The sequence below is a fragment of the Cydia pomonella genome, chromosome 5 (genome assembly GCF_033807575.1).
Source record: "Cydia pomonella isolate Wapato2018A chromosome 5, ilCydPomo1, whole genome shotgun sequence".
In the NCBI taxonomy this organism is placed as follows: Eukaryota; Metazoa; Arthropoda; class Insecta; order Lepidoptera; family Tortricidae; genus Cydia; species Cydia pomonella.
In genome coordinates, this window is record NC_084707.1 from 1,514,168 (window position 1) to 1,537,689 (window position 23,522).

General features: G+C 39.3%; 2 protein-coding genes across 2 annotated transcripts in view; one reads left to right on the forward strand and one right to left on the reverse strand.

Annotated features, from left to right (window-relative positions):
* Nucleotides 1-285: 285 nt before the first annotated feature.
* The window catches only part of LOC133518383 (uncharacterized), a 152,200-nt gene continuing 128,963 nt past the window's right edge, over nucleotides 286-23,522 (forward strand). Inside the window, exon 1 of the mRNA XM_061852058.1 lies at nucleotides 286-1,302. Coding sequence (XP_061708042.1) covers nucleotides 1,230-1,302 — 73 coding nt within the window. The 5' untranslated portion in view covers nucleotides 286-1,229. The remainder of the gene's footprint in view (nucleotides 1,303-23,522) is intronic.
* LOC133518380 (maltase 1-like) lies at nucleotides 6,183-19,010 on the reverse strand. Its single transcript, XM_061852056.1, has 7 exons — nucleotides 18,851-19,010; nucleotides 18,022-18,201; nucleotides 16,491-16,627; nucleotides 14,708-14,970; nucleotides 8,733-8,919; nucleotides 7,490-7,867; nucleotides 6,183-7,107 (listed from the first exon to the last, which is right to left on the reverse strand). Exons 1-7 carry the CDS (start codon nucleotides 18,993-18,995, stop codon nucleotides 6,772-6,774), a joined length of 1,626 nt encoding a protein of 541 aa, XP_061708040.1. The 5' UTR covers nucleotides 18,996-19,010; the 3' UTR covers nucleotides 6,183-6,771.

Genomic DNA, 23,522 nt, shown 5'->3' on the forward strand with positions numbered 1-23,522 from the left:
AACGTCAAGTTTTGCCAACCCTAATAATTACTCATAGCAATTCTGTACCTATATTCAATAGCGAAATGTGTCTCATTTTGTATGGGTTTAGAAACAACGCGCCAAGCGGGACGTTTTGGAAACTCAAAATCCCATACAAAATGAGACTAAACGCAAACGCGTACTTCACGTTTCGCTATCGAATAAATTTACACTAGGGGCACTGAGCCGAGAGCGCCCGAAAGGTCGAGTGTCACCCCCTAGCCCTACTGCGAAAACGAAAATATTTTTTTTTTTTTTCTAGTTAGATAGAGAGGCAGGTAAAGAAATTTAGATTTTCGTTGGTCCGAGTCTATTACTTATCATGTCAAAGAAATGGGTTGAGTGTGTAACGGTTTGGCCAGCCAGTACTTACCTCTTATTAAAATAGGTAAAGCCCGACCAGACATATATGATCATTGTCTAGAGGGCGCTGTTGAAGTGCTGGTGGCCTAGCGGTAAGAGCGTGCGACTTGCAATCCGGAGGTCGCGGGTTCAAACCCCGGCTCGTACCAATGATTTATTCGGAACTTATGTACGAAATATCATTCGATATTTACCAGTCGCTTTTCGGTGAAGGAAAACATCGTGAGGAAACCGGACTAATCCCAACAAGGCCTAGTTTATCCTCTGGGTTAGAAGGTCAGATGGCAGTCGCTTTCGTAAAAACTAGTGCCTACGCCAAATCTTGGGATTAGTTGTCAAGCGGACCCTAGGCTCCCATGAGCCGTGGCAAAATGCCGGGACAACGCGAGGAAGAAGAGTCTAGAGGGCGCTGTTATTCTCATGTATAGGGTGACAGTTCAGTTTAGTATGAATAATTTAGTTCCAATTAAATTCCGCAATATGGCGCGTGATCATATATTACTGGTCCGGCTTTAGTTTGACGAGCCAGGGTTGGTTGTCATTGGCCATGGGCATAGAGAATAATTTCTGTATTTTTCTTATGCTCAATGTTATAACCAAGAAAAAGGGATGAGTATAGTTTATTATCCAACTGTTTCTGACAAAGTTGGTTTTCCAAACTATACTTAATTAAACCTGTAAAAAAAACATGGCTGTTTAAGTTTACCTGTGCCCAGAAAAAAAACGTTTGTAAAAACGCCTCTTATTCCATGTAGCAACCCTCTGACGCATGCGCGCTGCGCGAGGTCGATAGCGCCAAGCGTCAGTACGCGGCGCGCCGCCCCCCGAGCGCGCCGCACGGTATCATGACGCGGGCCTCGCTCGCGCTGTGCCTCCTCGCCGCTATAACCCTCTGCTATGCCGAGAAGAGCAAATTCTGTAAGTAATCTAGCAACTTATATGTTACTGAAGCTTTTTATGAAAAGTGGATCATGTGTTGTAACTTTGTAAGATTTGAAACCGTTCTTATACGATTTCTAGGTGGTTTCTACGATGAAGTTCTGGATGTATACCTCTGGAATCTCTAGATATTCGTCCTAATACATGTTTCATGAAATAACATTAGTAGTATTTGTGTGTGTTAGTAAGGTTTTACCGTGATTATCAACAGACTTAAGCGGCGTTAGTAAGATTTTTTGAGTTAAATCCTCGAGGAAAATTGACTTTTGAGATTTTTACGACCTCAAAATCCTATGTTTAAACAGTCTATGGTAGTTTATGAATGTAAATATCGTGGGTTTTCGACAAAATCCTTCCACTTTTTCTAAGTGGTCAGCATTTAGCGTCTAAATCCAAATAAATTCATGAAATCTTTGCCTACCCACAAAATTTTAATGTGATTTACAGCTAATGTGCTTGACAGATTCATTGATTAACAACTTACTAAACTAGAGTAAAAGACAGTGAACTCTATAAGACAATATCTTCTATAGTTATGGTCTACTTTTTAACTCGGGCGTTTAAGTAAGAAGTTATAATGACCAGCTACGAACTGGTTGAAGGCTTTGATTTATGGAGCCAATTTATATTATATTAAGTAAATAAAAACATAATGTATATATTAGTTAAAGTCCAAAAGCTGAGACACTTTTTCCTAAATACAGCGCAACTTCTTTACCCATGGCCTGATATTAGGGATTGCAATCCGGTCCGGCGGATCCGGTAATCCGGCCGGATCCGGCACTTTTCAGGAACTACCGGGTCCGGTAAAAATCACCGGATCCGGACCGGATCCGGTATAATAAAAAACGCCTAAATACAGCACGCGCTGTGCGTTTCAGATGAAGAAAAGGCAACGGATACGGGGTATGAAGTTGAACAGAACAAAAAACGAATGAAAAAGTTTAAATTTAGTAAGATAAAAATATATTTATTATGACGATGACTGGGAACAGAAAAGGATTTCTTCTTCTTTCATGTTGGTGGCACGATATGACGATTACATAAATACTGTAATAGAAGGATAAATGAAAGGATGGAGATGCCATGGAAGGCATTTGTAATTTATGCTAAAGAGAAGGTTCATGTCGTGTCACAATGTTGTGATAGGAGATTAACCGACTACAGTTGGGCTCATCAATATGTGTGAATAAAGAATATATGATAATATTGATAATCTTTAGTTTTCTCCGATATATGTATATATATATGATAAAATATAGATTCTTTTCTATTCAAATTTAAAAGAGAATCTTTTGTCTTTACAATTTCATCCAATCTTATGCAATTTCCTTCATCTCCTGGTACATGCTACTCTACGTCCAGCCAATTCTTTATTTGATCTATGTAACTTTCCCTTTCCGCGATGGTTTTCAATCCTACATTCTATTATTTTTCGCATGAGATTGTCGTGTCGTGTGTTGTTCCTTATAATTTGACCAATATACTTTTCCATAAATTAAAAAAAGTACAATTTTTTTAAGTCATACAGTCTACTACTTTTTCGGACAAATAAATTAGACCAAGATAATACTAGAGCGCATTTAATATCATAATTGGTTAAAAGTAAAATTTCTTCGTTAAAAGTAATAAATAATAGTAAGCGTAGGAGTTGAAAATAGAGTTCCGGTTACTCTGGTTATAATATTAGCGGAAAATAGTTGAGCATTAGACTTTTTGTTTGCCGCGATATCTATTGTCGAGTAGCAGTCCTGAGCGTTCCGCTACTCGATGCTAGATGTCGACTACGAAAATAATAAGCGTTTTGGTACCAAAACTGATGTATGGAGTGAGCAATCTATGTAATTCTTATTTCTCTATGCTAGAATGGATGTCAACGTTAGAGTTTGTGAGGAAAGAGAAGAGTCGTGGAATGTATGGGGCCCAATACATTCCACGACTCTTCTCTTTCCGAACAGACTCTACAAAGAATTCAATCAAAGAACAGTTACGAAAACTTGTCCTTTCAAGGAGCTCCAATTCCCACCCCACATCCCATCATCAGGCTTGGGAAACTAAGCAAATTTATAATTGTAAACAAAAATTTGAGCACTTTTGAATGGTTAAATATAATAAATTACTGATTTAAATTTTTTGTTTTTAAAGTGATATTGACATTGTGACAGTTTTTACTACCAAGTTCTATTTTATTGTTAAGAAGTTATTTATTAACTTCAAATTATAGATTTAGGAATACGTATTACGCAAAAAACTAGAAAAATATGTCATTTAATTAACTTTTATATCCCTATACCAAACCGGATCCGGTCCGGCCGGATCCGGCCGGACTACAGCCAAAATCCGGCCGGATCCGGCCGGATTGAAAACCAATCCGGTTTGCAATCCCTACCTGATATACGGGAGATAGAGAAGATGGGATAAATTCGTACTTAGGTAATGTAATTTTGGAAACCAGTAATATCTATGTATTCATTTATTTAAACTTAATTGTACATAAAAAAGTACAACAGGCGGACTTAATGCCTCTAGGCATTCTCTACCAGTCAACCATAGGGCAAAACAGAACTGCGTCCAAGGTTGGTGCAGTAAGAACAAGAAAAAGAAAAATAAACTACATTATGAGCGAAACATAATTCGTACAAAAATACTTACTAAATATGATAATTTACACCTTATTACTATGAATATAAAGACGAATATAGCGATAAATACATATACACATGTACGTACGTTAAGAGCAATTCCTAGCCGAGCAACTTTTCAAATCTCGAATTTTTGAATAAGGACAACTGCAGCTCGGACTAAAATTCCCACGCAAAAAACTCAAATATCGAGGTTTCGCTCTCGACTGTTTTCTCCTCCAAAACGCAACCAATCATTATGAAAATTTGGAAACTGCAAAAGGAAGAAATAGTTTATGCCGCTATGTTTTGATTTTTTGGATATTATTTGTCATATTTGTATACTGCGCCTTTTTTGCAGTCAATTAAACTGAGCCGTTTTTGCGATTTTCGAGGCGCTGTAAGTTTCTTCAAAATAAAATAATCCAAAAAAGCAAAAGATAGCGGCACAGATATTGATGATGTTGATCCTTTTTGAAAAAAAGAATAAAATTGCTCTAGGTTAAAAATCCAGGGAGGAAACAGTGGAGAGCGTTTGTATGGAAAAGTCGCAACTAGGAATTCTTCTTAAGGGTTACCTAATTCCTACCGACTAACTTGTACTAGGTCTGCCCTAGCAGGTAGTACTTAGGTATCAATTAAACCAGAAGGACTTCATAGTTGGCAACACCGCAGCATTTATGGCAAGGGTAAGGCATCTTGCTGACGAGGGCAAAAATTCTTCAAGTTTAGTAGATATAGTCTGTCAAGCCATTTCCGTCAGTAGAAAAAAGTACAAAATTTGAATTTCGCACCTTTTTTATATACTACGTCGGTGGCAAACAAGCATACGGCCCGCCTGATGGTAAGCAGTCTCCGTAGCCTATGTACGCCTGCAACTCCAGAGGAGTTACATGCGCGTTGCCGACCCTAAACCCCCCTCGATGAGCTCTGGCAACCTTACTCACCGGCAGGAACACAACACTATGAGTAGGGTCTAGTGTTATTTGGCTGCTGTTTTCTGTAAGGTGGAGGTACTTCCCCAGTTGGGCTCTGCTCTAGATCTGGAATGACATCCGCTGGCTGTGCCCTACCACACAAAGCCAGATAACATTCACAATGCCCATACCTCTCTTTTGGACGTAGTTTAAGGACGTACCCGGATCCAAGCCAACTAGTTGGTTTTTGGTTTTTCTACTGACAAAGTTGTTTGACAGACTATGTCTGTTATTGTTAAAGCTCGGGTTTTGGTTGCGGGAATGGTTTCGTGTTTATCTTTGGTTATTGTTAAATGGTTCCCAAACCATGATATGGTAACAAATTCTAAACGCGCTTAGTTATAGCTATGTTTACATAGTATCAGTTTTTTTAGTCATTTCCTATTTTTTTGCAAGTTCCGGCACCCAAATCCTATGGTATGCTTATTTTCAAAATTGACCGGTTTACGAAGTTATCCCAATATACACGGTGTAACACGGGGAACCCGAAAGATTTTAACCACGAACTTCTGAGACCAAAAGAAGGAACAAGAAAAAAAAATCAGAATTATGCAAAAAAAGAACTAAATTAATTTTTGAATGTATTTGTAAATAAAAAGTTAATGTTATGGTAAAACTGGCACTGAAAATGAACTTTTACGATTTTTTTGTAAATCCTACTTTTTGCAAAGGTTTTGTCACTTTTTGACATCTATCAATAAGGATATTTAGACTACGTCCCATAATGGCATCATCGCCATCAAATAGGCGTTTTCCTCTAATACAATAAGATGTTTTTTGAAATTGGTATTAATTCTGAAACTAGGCGGAATCCAGAAAAGTTAATATGACATTTTAGTCTCTAAATGTGAACAACAATGCACTGTTAAAATCTTTCAGTTTCCTCATGTTACACCGTGTATATGCCTCTTAGATGGGTAGTTATTTCTGATTTTCAAAATAGGAATATGTTCTGGCATTATGCTATTACTCATATATGGTGTGACCCTCCTTGTCTAAGGTTTTGGGGTTACTTAGGGTTAGGGGAGTTAATTTGTTTTCTTTGATGAATTTGGGTCACACGGAGGGACGGAGGGGTGCATATGTGGAAGGATTTGTGTACTTCCATTTTCGTCTTTGGAAGTGTTGAAGAATCGTAATATAAATTGAAAGATTAATTTTTTTATATCTAAAATTCAATGTAATTTAATAAATGTTAGCAGAGCTACTGTTTAGGAATGAATGTTTATGTTTGTATTGATAATGAATAAAACATACAAAATATAAATAACATTATATTTGTAAATACATTTTGATCAAGTACTGGAGAGATATCTACATTTTGAAGTTAATACAACAACAGTTGTACCTACAGTTAACATCAATAGTACTGAATGAGACTACGCGTCAAAAATATCTATATATATTTATTGTTTCATAAAAAGCGATGTTTCAATATGTGATTAAAATATGGCAGATTCTTGAATGCAAATCGTAAATATCTATTTGTAAAACGTTTACAGGCAGAATACTTTTAGCGTGTTGGCTCGCAATATAACTGCCAAATTTTACAAAGTTTAAGATAGGACGTTAAAGTGGAACTGGGCTGGGCATGTCTGCCGCATGCCGAAATTGGAGGCCAAGCTAATCAAGGAGTGGGTGCTCCACGAGTCAAACCGGGGGTCTGGCAGACCTCGTCGGCGATGGCGGGATAACTGACTCCTTTTTGAGAGACTGGCCGGTTGTAGCTCAAAACGGGGACGAGTGAAAGAAGAGGGGGAGGCCTTTGCTCAGCAGTGGAACACAATAGGCTCGTAATAATACATAATAATAATAAGATAGCACGTCTTATATTTGGTGAGCTAAACAAGTTACAAATTACTAAAATACTTATTAATCTTCTGCCACCCCTCATTCAGCTTATTAGCTATCTTGTCCACGGGACCGGGCCCTCCACAATGCCTAGGAGCTCCAGCAAGCAGCACCGTCTCTCCAGGTCCAAGTCTCACTGGTTTCTCTAACTTCACATGAGATCCAGTTGTGAAGCCAGAGCCAGCTGAGCTGGCGGCTACGGTCATTTCGGCTGGAAGACCTGGGACTGATGAGAGCTGGGCTTCGGTCTGGGACTTGCCGACGTTAGAGACCACGAGGAGAGAGCCGGTTCCTCCCCATCGTAGAATTGATAAGGCGTCTCCGAGACGCTTAATCTGAAAGGCATGAATATGTAGACGCTGACCACGCTAACTGTGCATAAACTTGGCATTAAGAATGCATGGGTACATATCCCTATAAGCTCCATAATTGACGTAGCACTTGGCATGAAAACTTAACATGGTTCGACTATAGAGATAACTATATTAATCTTAGCTCACATTAATCTTATGAAGCTCGCACTCAAATTAACACAAAATACCCAAGGTAGTGAATGCAATAAGTTCAAGCTTCCTTGGCATTCAATTTTCACAATGATTCTGGTTAGGAAAAAATGCGATGTGGGATTCAACATTCATTTTTATCCTGATCTATGTTATAAAGCGAAAATCCCCCAATCTGCCCAAAAACTGATCTTTTAATTCAGTCAACAATTACCTCAGCATGAGGCCCAATAGCAGGACTCTTCCTCATCGCAGCCGCCACCCTCACCACTCCAACATGGCTCCCATCATTCACAAACTGCGTCTTCGCATTGGCATATCTATAGTTTGGTGCTAGTGGCAACCAAGGTGTTCCAGCAGTGAAGCCAGCGTTCGCAGTATCATCCCAAGGGAAGGGTGCTGATGATGGTAAAGGGTGGCTTGGAAAGCAGGTGTCAGATGTTGCCCATTCGAGAATAGTGTCGGCTGAGCCGAGCTCGTCTCCTTGCTGGATAATGCTGGATCCAGGGAGAATTAAGTTGAGGAGGTTGATGGCGTCTACCATGTCGCCGCCTTGTCTGGTAGTGATGCGGTTCGCGTTGGGGGAGCTTGTCTGGAATTATAGAAGGTTTTGAGAGATTGTGCGGAAAATAAAATAGTATAGAGCGTTTGTTTTATTAACTTATTATTAAACTAGGTTTTTTTTAAATCCTTACAGTTAACAAACGCAACACTCAAGCAGAATAAAATAAAAAGTTTCGATAGTATTAATATGATAACAAGGGATCCTTTATAGATCGTATCATTCACGGCACGCACCTTCACTCGTATTGCCATGTTGTTAATGGTTAGATTTGACAAATCTGCGTTTCATAGTGCATTACACGAACTAAAGGACGCTCGCCCACGGCGACTATTTGTAGCGATGCAGTAGCAATGCTGTCGCGCGTTCGCATAGATACAGTCGCGATGCGGTCGCTAGCTGTGTGTCCTCGCCCACATAACCACGATTCAGTCGCGATACCCTCGCGCTTCTGTCGTGATGCAAACGCGATACCGTCGCGATTCAAACGCGATACCGTCACGATGCAAACGCGATACCGTCAAGCTTCTGTCGCGATTCAGTAACGGCATGCTCGGTTCTCCACTCACGGTTCACCCTCCCTTCGTTCTCTCCCCGATGTCGTCTAACACAGTCGCGCGTTTGCATCGATACAGCCGCGATGCTGTATCGCGTTAGTAGCGCGTTGGCATCGCTTCTGTAGCGCGTTGCTAATGCGACTAACACGCGTTAGTAGCATCGCTACAAAAAGTCGCCGTGGGCGAGTGGCCTAAACACGACTCTTTTTCTCAATGATGTTTACCATTATAAAAATAAAAATCTAATATAAGCACCGAAACTGTTACACTGTTGGCACTAAACCTATTGTCGCTATAGTACGCAAAAGTAAAATTCATATTTTTCAATTTAACGGTACCTGCCAAGTTGGAACACCGTCTTGAGCAGCATTGAGCATGTCAGCGTAGAATGCCACTGCCAATTGAGGAGCTGATCTTGCGGCAGATGTGAGGGTCGTACTTATGACACTGTTGGCACCTATGCTGCCATCACTGTAGTACTGGCCAGCCTGTTCTGGGGGTAGTGATGTCTCGACTAAGATTGCGCTGAAAAAAAAAATACAGTCTCGAGTGTCAAGCGGACTAGCGACTTGAAAAGACAGTGAGAGAACTCACATGCAAGTCATTACATTGCGGTATTTGATCGGTCGGCCAAAGTGGATGTAACTTCTATAGTCCGCAATGTAACTAAAATCGAACGCGAGTTCGCGCGCCGTCTTAACGAGCCCTTAACTTTATATTATATATTAAAGGAAAGGTGACTAAATTTACACTTCTGGAAGGCTCGAACTTGCGACCATTAGAACACCGGTTTAATCGCTTCTGCCAACTGAGCTACGGAAAATTACCAGATGTGTGTGAATCATTCCTTAATTCGAGTCGAGTTTTAAGTTCAAGTATTGCCGGCAGTGGACATTTTATCATTTTACCTCTTATATTAAAAATTTCTAGTATCCCTCGCAGGACGTTGTTTGATTGAAAAACTCTAATTGTTATGATTTGTAATGGTCTATTTATTTGGTTTTGCAAGTTGTTTCTATAAGTAATATCAAATTCTTAATGGCATTAGGAGTTAAGGGGCTGTCAACACCCAATGTCCTTGAAATTAATGTTACTTAAACAGTTTTTTAAGAAAGACTATTTGTTTTAGTCAAGTAAGAAAAATATATGTTCATATTAATTATATTTCAAAGACCGTGGTTGTACTCAAGACATGATTGAACGAAATCGGCTCGATAGAAAATAATTGCAAAGATTGGTCTTAAAATCACAATTAAACGGTTTTATGTCTTTATTGTTTTGAATTATGGGTCTGCAATTAAAATCACTGATGGGTTCCACATTCCACATCCACAGATTCTGATGTTAAAATAAGGAGAGGCTCTATTTTACCAATATTTTTTAAAATGATGATGTGTCGTAGTTAGTTAGTTAGTTAGTACTTCTGGGCATTTTCATAATGATAATGTAGTTAGTGCTTCTGGGCATAGTCTGCAAGTCGATAACCATTGTGCCTATTTGCGTGAAACGAGGTAGCGCTACTCTAACCACCCAGCTCCTCAAGGAAACCTAGCAAAGTCTTCAGATTGCTAACTACTTTCTTCACCCCCTTATTCATAAACATCTACTAAAGTTAATAATAATAATAATTGTTTGTCCCTTTCCATCATACCTATACGTCGGAAAGGGACAAACGATTATTAGCGGCTTGTTAACTTTAGTAGACGTTTATGAATAAGGGGGTCAGTGTGCATGGAGTCCCTAGGTATTTGCTCCTCTATACTTCTACCTGTTTGGAGGAGGGGAGGCGAATGTGTTTTTTTTATTTTATAAATGATGTATCGTAATTACCCACAGTTATTTACAAAAAAATACACGAACGGGAAATGATACATACTTAAAATAAAATTAGACGCCATTATTTATTCATTACAACCAAATATTTCAGTAGCTATTGTAATCATAATTATACTACTATCAATTTGTTTATCATCATACACATCATATCAGCCTTTTATCGCCCACTGCTGAGCATAGGCCTCTCTTCTAGTACGCCACTTATCCCGGTCCCGAGCCAATCTCATCCAGAAGTGACCCGCAGTCTTCCGAATGTCGTCCACCCAACGAGCCAACGGACGCCAGGCACTCCTTTCGTCTGTAAGCGGCCACCATTCCGTTAGCATTTTGGCCCACCTGCCATCACTCTTCCTGGCAACATGTCCCGCCCAGCTCCATTTTAATTTGGTAATGACGTGTCCGACGTCTTGCACCTTGGTGCGACGTCGGATCTCGACATTCCTCACTCGGTCTTGAAGTTTGATGCCGAGCATGGCGCGCTCCATGGCTCTCTGTGCCACTCGAATTTTATGCACAGTCTCCTTAGTGAGCGTCCATGTCTCGGCACCGTAGGTCATGGTGGGCAGGACACATTGGTTAAAGAGGCGAGTTTTCAGGCATTGTGGAATGTTAACGGGTTTGAGGATGTCCGCCAGTTTATTGAATGCCGCCCAACCCAGCTGGATCCTCCTGGTGATCTCCTTCCGTTGGTGTGTTTTGTCAAAAGATAGAATATGTCCAAGATACACGTATTGCTCGACCACCTCCAGTACTTCGTTCCCAACCATAATTAATTAATTAATTTATTATTATTTTTTAATTTGTTTATAGTGAGTACTTAGTAGGTACCTACATACATAAAACAAACCTTTCTTCCAGATCCAGAAATAAGTAAACCATTTTACCTGTGACATTTAACTATTTATATTAAAATAGTTTTTACGTCACTGCTTCTTCACACACAAGCTTTAAATACCATTAAATAATAGGATCATTCTCAAAAAATGTCTGCGATCTAATTCACGCGACTCATACAAAATGTATGAAAAGAGTTGTCGCTATTAGACGCCACCGCAGACATATTTTCAGAGAATGGCCCAATACTGTCCTCGGTTACCGCGATAGTTATTCATGAAACAAAACTATAGAATTACTTAAAGAAATACACTATAGCATATACATCAACGGAGCGTACGCCTGCACCTATGGGTTTTTAGGGTTCCGTAGCCAAATGGCAAAAAAACGGAACCCATAAAGATTCCTCATGTCCGTCTGCCTGTCCGTTTATGTCACAGCCACTTTTTTCCTATAAGAACTATACTGTTCAAACTTGGTAAGTAGATGTATTATATGAACCGCATTAAGATTTTCACACAAAAATAGAAAAAAACTAAATTTTGGGTGTTCCCCATACTTAGACCTGAAACTCAAAAAAATTTTTTCATCAAACCCATACGTGAAACTACTACTACTATGTGGTGATCTATGGATAGGTCTTCAAAAATGATATTGAGATTTCTGATATCATATTTTTTAAACTGAATAGTTTGCGCGAGAGACTCTTCCAAAGTGGTAAAATGTGTGAACCCCCCCCCCCCCCCTGTAACTTCTGAAATAAGAGAATGATAAACCTAAAAAAAATATATGATGTACATTACCATGCAAACATCCACCGAAAATTGGTTTGAATGAGATCTAGTAAGTTTGTTACGTTGTTATACTTTTGTATGTCATAGTTTATCACGAATAAATGCTATGATTTCTGATTTCTAAGTAGTTTTTTAATACGTCATAAAATTAACCTAAAAAAAAAATTTTTTTTTAATGACACCCATACGTGTGGGGTATCTATGGATAGATCTTCAAAATTTCTCTTCTTTTTTTTCTAAACTGAATAGTTTGCGCGAGACACAAGTGGTAAAACGTGTGTCCCTCCACCCTGTAACTTCTAAAATAACAGAATGTTAAAACTAAAAAAAAAAAATCAATACGTCATAAATGGTACGGAACCCTTCATGGGCTAGTCCGACTCGCACTTGGCCGCTTTTTTTTTGTTTGTTGTTGATTTTTTTTTATGTGAAGTGCAATTTATAACTAACTAACTGCTTTGGCTCAGCGTTCAAAAAGAATCTTGGCCTCCGAAACGAGAGAACGCCATCTGTCCCGATCCAGCGCGGTTTCCTGCCATGAATTGGCATTCAGCCGACGCAGGTCCGCCTCCACGACATCACACCAGCGGTACCAATTTATGGTTAAGTAATAAAAAATTACCATTTGTTTGATTATTTATCTGACCTACGACTCCTATGAGTCTGATTTGTACTAAAGCAAAAATATGAAAATAACATAGTGTTTTTTGAAACTTTTACTTTTACTCGAGCATTTCGAGAAACTCGAGAAATCCAGGTCGAGAATTCCCGTGCCTCGAGAAACAAAAAAGGTCGAGAAACCAGAAACCTTAATCACGATGTTTACATATATTTTTTCTTAGTCACCCGTTGACCGTTAACGCTGTAAAGAGTTTTAAGCATCAGGAATATCGGGATGTATTTTAAATTCATTATACATGATATGACCCGTTCCCATAGTTTTATAACATTTTTCCTACTCCTCTACTGTTATCTGTCATTTATGCATTCATTAACACGAATATAAGAACATACATAAAAGGTTTCAAGAAAAGTCTATATTGTCTATTCCTCATAAAAGCTCTAGTGCTTTTAATCGCTATAACGTTACTGCGATTAATGGCTACCAACATAACAAAACCAAAACGAATACAGTTTTAAACTAAGTGCATTGCTGCCAACTTACAAAATATTCATTTGGTTGCATAGTAAAAATAATTACTTCATAAGTCAGAAACACGCATGTGACACCCGTAATACAGCAACACCCATAGACTACGAAGACCGCTTAGCGTTGCTTGTTAGTCTCCGTAGGCTACGGTGGCCAAAATTGAGAAAAAACTGTCCAAAAATTTAATTTAGCAAGTAGCAAGTACCAGGGCCTCATGAGTTACGAGGAGGTGTCGCCGACCGGCCGGCCGCGGCCCGGGGCGGGCTGGGCGCGTAACAAGGTATGCTCGCGCGTCTTGGCTATATACTTTTGCTGTAATTTGTTTACCTAAATTAAGATTTATTTTTGTTGACTCGTAGGAAAAATATTGTATGCAACGTTGTATAAGTAGGTCAAAAAATGCTCGTGGCGTATTCCTTTACAATGTTCGCCTACGCCTTCGGCTCCGGCTCACATTGTAACTCACGCCACTCGCCTTTTTTGACCCTTCTTATACAACTGTTGCATAAAATACTATTAAAATTTACATTTTAGCCTAGATGATAGAAATAATGATACTGTCTGCAAAGTTATTAGTTTGAGTAGTACTGCACATAATAAGTCGATATTTTTATATAATAGTTCAGGACTGGATATAATATAACATCCCATTTATACATTAAATAAATCAGTATATCATATCAACGTAATGGACCACAGTCCCAAAATAATCGAAAAATCTTGTACGACCGTTTCGGGTTTCGAGCGATTGCGTCTGTGATAGATGTTGCTTACTCTGCAGAAAGGTCGGCTTTTGTTAAAATTGTCTTTTAGGTGTATTGGATTATACCCTTATTGTGGAGGTATTTTAGAACAAACAGGAGCGGTTAAAATATTATTTTCGGTTCATTGAGTGACTAAACGGTTCAGGGGTTTTATGAAACTACCTCATAACATAAATTGTAAAACTATATATTTGCCTAACCGTTATTCGATTTGATATGATTTATTTATTTCATATTATATAATGTATTATAAATGGCTTTACTTTCTCCCATGACTCCGTTGGTTAGGCCACCTTGAGAGAATGGACGAAGATCGGAACGTGAAAAGAGCGTACCTGGGTCGCCTAGCAGGAAGACGTCCTATCGGACGCCCTAGGTATCGCTGGAGCGACATTGTGGAGGCGGATCTGCGCGAGCTTCGAGTCGACAATTGGCGAGAGGTCGCACAGGACCGAGAAAAGTGGCGCTGTCTTGTGTCGGAGGCCAAGTCTCACTTTGGGTCGCTGAGCCAACGGAGTAAGTAAGTAGTAAGTAGTATTATAAATGGCAGATATATTAATTTAATAAATGTTTATACCTCTATAAGCATTAATTCAATAATTATTACTACAATACAATAACAATCCGTTTTACCGATGGTAAATAATTGCTGCTATTAATAAAAATAATAACTCAGTAGGTACCTATGTTTGAGCCTCTAACACAGACACCTCACCACAGCACCTCTAGCACAGCTAGCAGCATAGCTTCCGCCACAATCTTCCCCAAGACCTTCAATCCACAAGCTTGATCTCTAAAGTCAGAGTTCAGCACCAGACCAGAAACCCCTCGACGAAGCCAGGCACATTGAGCTGATGCTAACATGGATGCTAGGACTTCGGATTTAAGGCCCCCGATGGTCATTTAAGAGTGCTGCTGTACAAATAAAAACTCACGGTGTCTCCAAGTTTGAACCTCTTGCACACGTCATAGCTTCCGCCACCATCTTCCTCAAAACCTTCAATCCACAAGCCTGCTCTCTGAAGTCAGGGTTCAGCACCAGACCTGCAACTCCCCGACGAAGCCAAGCACATTGAGCTGATGCTAACGCGGATGCTATGCCTTCAGAGCAGAGGTTGAGGATGGAAGCGTTGTTTCTCGTTGCGAAGAATGCCTTTCGGTCTTCGTGGTACATCCATTGGTCAATGCCGGGTTCTGACTGGAAATAGTTTAGATTTTTAAAGAGGAGCAATTTGGGGATGTGGTTATTTAAGTTTTTTACGATCTACTTACTCGTATATAACATTGAATTATAAAAAAATCCCATGATAATGATATGGGATCCCTCAAATAATAATGATTTCATTTTATATGTGGGCCATCATGAAATACATCCTAAGTAGGCTGTAAGGTAGTCTAGTCGATAAGTTCTAAATGGTGAAAAATAGAGATACTACTCCCAAAAATACGTGTGTTATCTCATGGGATTCGTAATGATGTCTAGAAAAAAAAATGTGTGCTAATAAACGCTTCGAATATATTTTTCATCACTTTGTACTTGTCGACTAGACTAGGGGGTGGGGTATTTTTATAGATAATCTAAAATTACGTCGATCAAAGGTAGATCACAGCGCAAAAAGTCAGCATTAGAAAGTAATTATTGGAAGCGGTGAATTCTTCCATCTTTCCTTCAATTTAAAAATTAAATTGTAGTACCTAATTTACCAGTAATGAGATAACGTTCCATGAGAAATTTAATATCTTGAAAATAGCGTCCAATAACGAGTAAATAAGTACAAGGTCACCCAAGATTAGCTGTATAAACAAGATAGCTCAATTAAACTTGTTAAACTAATTGCGTATTATTGAACATGAAAATTAATGCCAGACAAGCTTAATTTTAAAAGAAATAAGTCACGGTCATAAATAAAAAAAAAGTTTCAGGCTTATAGTACGTTCATGGATAACGTTTGATTTGTTATTTTCTTAACTAATAGATACATATTTTGGGTAGTTTGATGTATAAAAGATAAAGTTTATATTTATAATCTTATGTATCCATTTTGGATTTCGTCTTGAAGCTATAACTACTTTTAACATGGTAATGTTTTCATCAGATGTATGACTTGCACATCGGTCGTCCCCTCAATCTGCCTGTTTGTATATGTTACGGGCAACTTGATAAGTCCGGTCACTATGAACAAGGACCGGTCTGTATGCATAATGCCCGCATCAAGTGGGCAATGTAATTAAAATTAATCTCTTTTACCGGTCAGTATGTATAATGACCACCCTACCATGGGCAATGTATGTCTGTGTAATGATAAGATGTCTGGCCAAATTTTTAGTAATGTTTTTTCAAGAACGTATTTTTCTGGGCTGGGCTGGACATGTTCACCGGATGAGTGATGACGGATGGGCCAAAGTCACTAGCTGGCATCACCAGAATAGTCGTGGCAGAGGCAGACCGAGAAAGAGATGTCGGGACGACTTGGATGCATCTCAGCGGGATGAGCGGGATCTTGTTCAGCACAGGGACGATTGGAAAGAGTGAGGGGAGGCTTTGCCCAGCAGTGGGACACACAAACAGGCTAATAAAAAAAAACTATATGCCTTATGCAGCACAACCGAGGTTTGAACTCACGATTTTTGATCACTACACATTATATGAAAGGTTTGATGTAAGAACTTATTCAAGCTACTAAAATACGGAAGAAATATAAGAATGTCTTTTTATACCTCAGGAGGCTGTTCAGGTGATCCGTCAGCCCACAGAAACCAATCTTCAAACCCATTCACTCGGTTGGCACTGGATGTGAACCATTCTGATGCTGCACTGGTCGTTTGCAAGTTCAGAGTGCTGACCACTTTGAGCTCTGTATGAAAACCATATAAAATTAAGCTCTTTTGAAAAGACTCATGTTGCAACAACACATGTAACTGAATGATTAATTACGGTGTTATACACTGTAAAATATCACCCGTTAAAATATTCTACTTAAAAAAAACCATACCTGAGGTTAAGGGAAATGATCTACTGGTTGCTGCTCTAATAGTTGTTACCTCAATCTCATCTCCTTATCACAGATGCAATTATATAAGCTCAATATGGAGAAGACCGACATAAGGCAAGAATTCTCGTATTTGCACAGGTACGATCGCCATCAGACATATCGGAGCGGTCACGGCGCTCACAAATATCTGAACTCGCCTCTATTGTCAAGGCATTAAAGTTCTTGTTCAAATATTTGTGAACGCCTTGGCCGCTCTGATATATCTGATGGTGACTCACGCTCAGACAGAAAGGAAGAGCTTCAATCCAGCTCTATCAACCTTCTGTTAGTGGATATGTATCGTGTACTAATGCAAGAGTTAAAAGCGAGGACAGAGCTTGTAAACGATATTCCTCTACAGACAGTATTCTCCACATTTACCTCAAATCACTTATTGATATCTAAAAATGCAGAAACTCTGGTATTGTGTTTTAATCTGTTTATGTCGTATTGTGTCTGACATAAATATGCATTTCCGTTACGCTTGTTAATCGCTATAATTGTATAATTGATGACCCTCCTTAGTACTTTTATGCTGGTCATATAACATTCATGCGATCATGACTCTTAATGCCCATGTTATTGTTACAGGAGGGTATTAAAAATGTACAAGTGAAAATGTGAAGACATTTGAATTTTCCTTTTTAGCATCATAATTTTAAAAGTTTTTTATATCTACACGTAAACATAAATTTGTGCCTAATTAAGTTTCATTTTAAGGCTTGAAATGTTTTGTAGTATTGCCTGTAAACATGTTTCAATGTGGTGTTAAATAAATAAATTCTATGTCTATGTCTATGATATTCTAAAGAAATAGCGTTTGTAAAAGAATGCTCTGATGGAGTAGGTACTCCTCCGTGTCTCGGGCATCACCACACCCGCAAATAGCCGGGGTTATTACATGTAAGTAAGAGCATTAAAATGTTTTTGTACATACCTGTACAAAGACATTTGTTATTATTTTTTCCTGTACCAACATACACAAATGTCTCTGTTTGACCCAATGGTTGACTGGTAGAGAATGCCTTTTGGCATTAAGTTCGCCATTTGTACATTTTTCTTTATGTGTGCAATAAAGTTTAAATAAATAAATACCTGATATCTTTACGTTCTCCAGAAATTAGCTTAAGCCTTCTAGCCATTCATAGCGCAGGTCGGTCCAGGTCAATAACAGGGACCATGACCTAGATCAACCAGGGCCAGGTCTTTGAACTTACCTAAAGTTTTGGCCTTCTCCAGAAACTGACTGAAGGCATCCAACCCTCCATAGCGCTGGTCTATACCGCTCAAGTCAATGGTCCCAGGTTTGGTGCAGTCAGGACTCTTGGTACTGAGGGGAGACAGGATGATGGCATCTGCGCCTAGTGCTCGAACGTAACTCATCTGTTTGGTGGCTCCTTTAATAAACAAAAAAAATGGACTTTGAAGAATTAGTTGTACAATGTATACCTATAATTATTTTCCCCAGAATTCTTCAACTAAATTTACATTCATTGATTTCAAGCATAGGGACGTATTTGATAAGTGTAAATCCACACTGGAGCCCTTTCCATAAAGGGTCATCTACCTGCTTAGCATACTCGTAATTAGTACAACGTATTTACTTTAAAATTTCTTCTAACAACCCTGCTACTATTGCCGTCTGGCTGAAGGGACAGAATAACAACAAAAATACTTATTAAGAAAATAAACAATTGATCAAAAAAAAAATGGAAAATTTTTGAGCCCTTACGGAAAGCTTGCTTAAAATGATGAGATATCAATTTCCCGAAAGGAATAGGCTTAATCATTTCTTCCACATTCAACCTCACATTGAAAATTCCCAAGACCGTTTGCCATCGCCATCTTTAAAAGAATCCACCAGCACCATATAATAAACGGCACTGTACCACCATGGTACCGTATATCCGCCGTGCCCTTCCCCCTCCCTCCCTCTAACCTACCTCTAATATTCATTTCCTACCAATGAAAAAAATTGTGGATGGAGGAATTTGTTGAGCTCTCTAGGAAAACTACCTTTAAATGTTGAGATATCAATGACCTCACCTTGAAGATCCCCAAGTCCATCACCATCGCCATCTTTAAAAGAATCCACCAGCATCCTATAATACACTGCACTGTTCCACCATGGTACTGTCTGTCCCGCAGCAGTACCTATAACGAACACGAGTGTCACCAGCCACATCGTCATGGGTAATGATTCGACCTCGACTTTGTAGTGATATAGTGATGGGATACTGGTTTGTACATTTGTGATTGTTTCTTTGCTTCATTGAATTAATGACTTCTATCGAGTCAAAAAAATTGAAAAAAAAAACTAGTGTTTTAATCCAATGTCTTACATGTACCTATAACAAAAAAAATGTGTACTTACCTTGTAATAATTGTGAGGTCTGTTGTTTACCTCTACTTCTGTTGCTGATTCTTTCGGTATTGTTTTTATTGAGGTGTGCAAATTGTATTATATTGTATTGTGTTGTATTGTATTGTTGTATTGTTAATCCGCTAACTATTGATTGTTATTTGTGACGTTGACTTAACTATTCGTAAATATTGAACATGTTTAAGGACCTTTATGACACTGTTGGATGTGGCTGGATAATAAGAGACCAAAAACTATTGTCTAAAATTTTGGACCGGCATTCCACTTGGTATAAGTGATGACGTATCGCGTTGATCTCTATTTGTAGTGGGAAAAATTGTAACTTGTGGAATTGCTACCGACATCACCTGTCAATGAACTATATCCACACTAGAGGTGGGGCGTTGTGCCGGAATAGTTTTTGGAACAGGTTTTTGTAATAGGCGACATTTAGTCTTAATGCAGTTTATAATTCGATAATAAAGCCAGAAACAATTATCCTGCCTTAGCCTACGGAAAGCGTCTACTTTCGGCCCGCTACACTAAGCAAAGATGCCGCTATACGGCTCCGTCAAACAGAAAAATAGTACACACACAGGCCAGTAAATAAGAAAATGCACATGTTTGTAATCTGAGGCTTTCTAAGACACGTTTTCACTTGGTGCTCTGAAGAGTTCTGAGCGAGCAATCGTTTTTTTCGTCCGGTGAATGGAATCACTTGCTCCAATAATAAACGGTAAGAGCAAACATTAGCTCTAAACAAAATGTTTGCTCAGAATACAAAGTGAAAACGCGGCTTTACGTTACTGCCCTAGGCATACTATAACGTCGTTTACGGAATTTTTAACTTCACTAAAAACAGCGGTAACAGCAATTGAAATGACTACTCAATCGAATTCTCGTTAACCTTATTCTCTTATATAAAATTTGATTTTTCATTTATGGTGGGCCAAATTAGGTCAAATAACATTTCAACGTACGACCTTCACTCCACTTCCAAACACCAAGTTAATGCTGCCGGTCGTTAATAACCCTGCCAGGACCGCGCGTTTCTTGTACACTCACAACCATTTCGCCCCCTTGTTAGACCCAGAAATATCGATACTTGAATGATATCGATATCGATACTTTTATTTCATCACTTATTAGGGTTCCGTAGTCAACAACGACACACCACACCTGTAGGGGCCGTTAGCCCTTACACTTGCTTGATGCGACTGGTAGCGCTGGTGGCGGAGGTAGAATAATACACTGAAGGTTGGATGGTTACTGAACGATTTATTGAGGAAAACCAGGGTTTATATAGTGGCTGTCTACGTGCATGGCATTTAGGTGACATTTAACAATATTAAATATAATTATAATTTCTTAGATGATTCATACCCTTGACATTTCTATTGTGCGTTAATTAATCTATTTTCTATTTTCTTAATGTCACATGACGTATGCATCACGTAGGGCTTACGCTATAGTTTATCGCAACGTAAGCATGTACAGTAATGAGACTGTACATACTGGCAACCCCAAAAGGAAGTTAAGGATACCCGAGATAGGATCTAAGTTACAATGGCTTAACCAATTAAAGGCTACATGGATAATATTACATTAAACAATCTGGATAGTGCTACATTAACCTAACCTAAAGGTCACATAGCTAAAGTTACAATAGTATTTATAATCTTAGATTTCCTACTTATAATTACAAAGTGTTTTGTTAATATGTAATGTGCATTCGAGTTTTAATCTTATATTCTACAGGTAGGTGTGAGATTTGACAATGTTTCTCTTAGATAATAATGCTTGTCAGCTATTATATCACTATCACTTAGTAAGGATGATGGAGATCCCCCTTTTTTGGGATTCTGTTAGTTTGGTAGGTTATTGTTATTGGTTTTATATTGCATTCTGGGTGGTCTTTATATTTTCATTATTATTTTAATGGCAGATTAACCACAGTACGGTTTTTGGCATCATGGAGTCCGTAGCAACCCTTGTGCATGTTCGCTCGCGCAGTGTCGCGTTTGCCGAGCGCCACGGGTTGCAGTTCCTTTACTCGCGGGTGCGCTATGACCATCCTCGTTATGGGATGGTATATCAATCTTGTATGATAACTCCCGAGGGCCATCCCTTTATCACTCTCCAAACTCCTGCATTGGAGCTTGGGGAGAGATTTTTTGGAGAACTGTCCTTCACGGCCCCGGATGGTGTACTTTACGGTGCGGAGTTTGAATTGTCGCCCAGCCAGTTGTTCTGGTTCGTCATTTGGGCCCCGCTTGACTTTGACTGGTTGTGGGGCTTTTTGGACGTGCGTGAACTTGGGGGCGATTAATTCAAATTCTTGCCAATTCTAGTGTGTGTGTGTGTGTGTGTGTGTGTGCGTGCGCTACTGCTACGTTCTTTGGATAGGTAAGTTGTAATATTTAATAGTGTTGACCATTAAATCTAAATTAATCGAGGTTGAATCCCACATTGCCGCTGGTGGGGAGGTGTTCGCTGGGGCTGCTTGTCGATTCTGCTCTGACTTGTGGTTGGCGCCTCTCCCTTGGTGTCGGCCGAAGCTCGATATCCTCGTAGTGCGGTTCCACTGCTTGCCTTGAGCATTGCTTGCGCTTCCTTAGTGCGCACAAGTTGGGATAGCACCTTCCCACCCTCCAAAAAATGGCAGCGGAGACAGCTGCGGCCAGCAAAAGGTAGCATATGGTATATTGATGAATGTCGTGGGTAGTGAGAGCTGTAGGAAGGCTTTGTTCCTTATCCCTTGCGTAATTTAATTTTTTCTCGATTTCCTTGATGTCCGCGTCATTGTTTGCCGTATAGTATAGATGCGGTATGTTATGGTAGGTTAGATTTGCAATCTTATTAATTGATGACGTTACTGATGGCACGTTGATATAGTAGTCCATCTTCACTTTGCTGTTGTAGTGATTTAACGAGTGAATAGTTAAATATTTAGATTGTAGTACACAACCTTGTGCTAGAGTGACTATTCCGGATGACGTCATAGTGTGTGACGTCACGTCTTCGTCACAAATGGCTCGTAATGAGCAGGTCTTGCAACATATAGCAAGCCAAGTGTTCGGTGAGTGTAACTCGATCCAGGCGTCCTTGCATGACGTGTGCGTTATGTCACACGGTGTGCTCGTTCGATGACCTATTAGTTTTGCTTCGCATGGGATATTTTCATGGTGAAGGCTAAACACTGGTACGTTTTTGTTGCATATAAAGTTGTCGAGCTTTAGTTGGACGCATTGTTGAAGGTCCTCTTCCCTAAAGGATATGTAGGTATTTTTCTGAAAGTTAGTGGCTATGTAACTGGTGCTCGTCTGCACGATGATAGTGCCTTGGGTAGTTTTTACAGGTAGAGGTATGGCACGATGTAATGTGTAGTCTTCATCCGAAATCAGAGGTATGTGTAGTTCGAATAAGAAATAACTGTCCGTTACTCGAGCTTTAACATATAGTAGTTTATATAGGTCCTTGATGTCTTTTCGTATGTTGCTAACAGGTAACGATATAGTTCTGGGCAGTTTGCCCGCGATAATGTTCATTTGATCGATTAGGTTAACCGGCGTGACTAAGTGGACGTCGATATGGCCCTTATAGACGTCCGTCAATGTGTTGAAGAGCATTTCTTGCATGTTTTTCATATTGTTGATAAGTAAATATGCCGACAAAGCTGCGGAGTTAAAATAGCTGGTAGCCATGGCGATTTCTACTGCTGACTCAACCTTGGCTAGGTTTATATTCGTTTGGTTCATAAATGTTTCTATAACGTTAAACTGTTGTAGAATGTTGACTTCATTTTTCTTTAAAATCTTGTTTTCTAGCTCAACGATGGATGTTTGGTTTTTTATGAGTTGAAGTAAGTAGTTTTCATTGGTATGTATTGCTTCTATGTCGGTTTCGTATTTTTCAGCAAATCGTTGATCCAAGATTCCGAATAGACTGTTAGTTATGTATCCAACCCCATCGACAAGTCCTCTTTTCTTTCTGTCAGTTAGATGTTTGTGAGGGGTAAGCAATATAGCGTTGTAGTACTGGAGGAGGTCTATCTCGTGGTATAGTTGGTTGAGTGTAGTTTTGCAGTATCTGGGGTCTGTCTTCTGACACCAGTTTTCCACTCCGTGCAGGTAAATTTCAATGCGACGAACTCCTTCCCAGTAGTTAGTTAGGTTGTAATACATAAGTAGTGTCCATTCATCATGGATCACTTGTACCTTGCCGATTGTGTCGTAGTATATGGGCCGTTCGGGTTCAATGTTTATAATATGTGCTGAGCTCGGCATGCTGCCGGAGGCGTGTGACCCTGATATAAGTGTGCATATGCTTATGAGGGTTGTAAATAGTGTTAGAAAA

Bases quoted from the DNA above. Each gene is read 5' to 3' on its own strand.
- LOC133518380 (XM_061852056.1), bottom strand. From the start codon at position 18,995: ATGACGATGTGGCTGGTGACACTCGTGTTCGTTATAGGTACTGCTGCG. The intron at 16,628-18,021 runs GTAAGTTCAAAG...GTTTTCATACAG, and splicing joins GGAGAAGGCCAAAACTTTAG to AGCTCAAAGTGGTCAGCACT. The intron at 7,868-8,732 runs GTACCGTTAAAT...CTATAATTCCAG, and splicing joins ACGGTGTTCCAACTTGGCAG to ACAAGCTCCCCCAACGCGAA.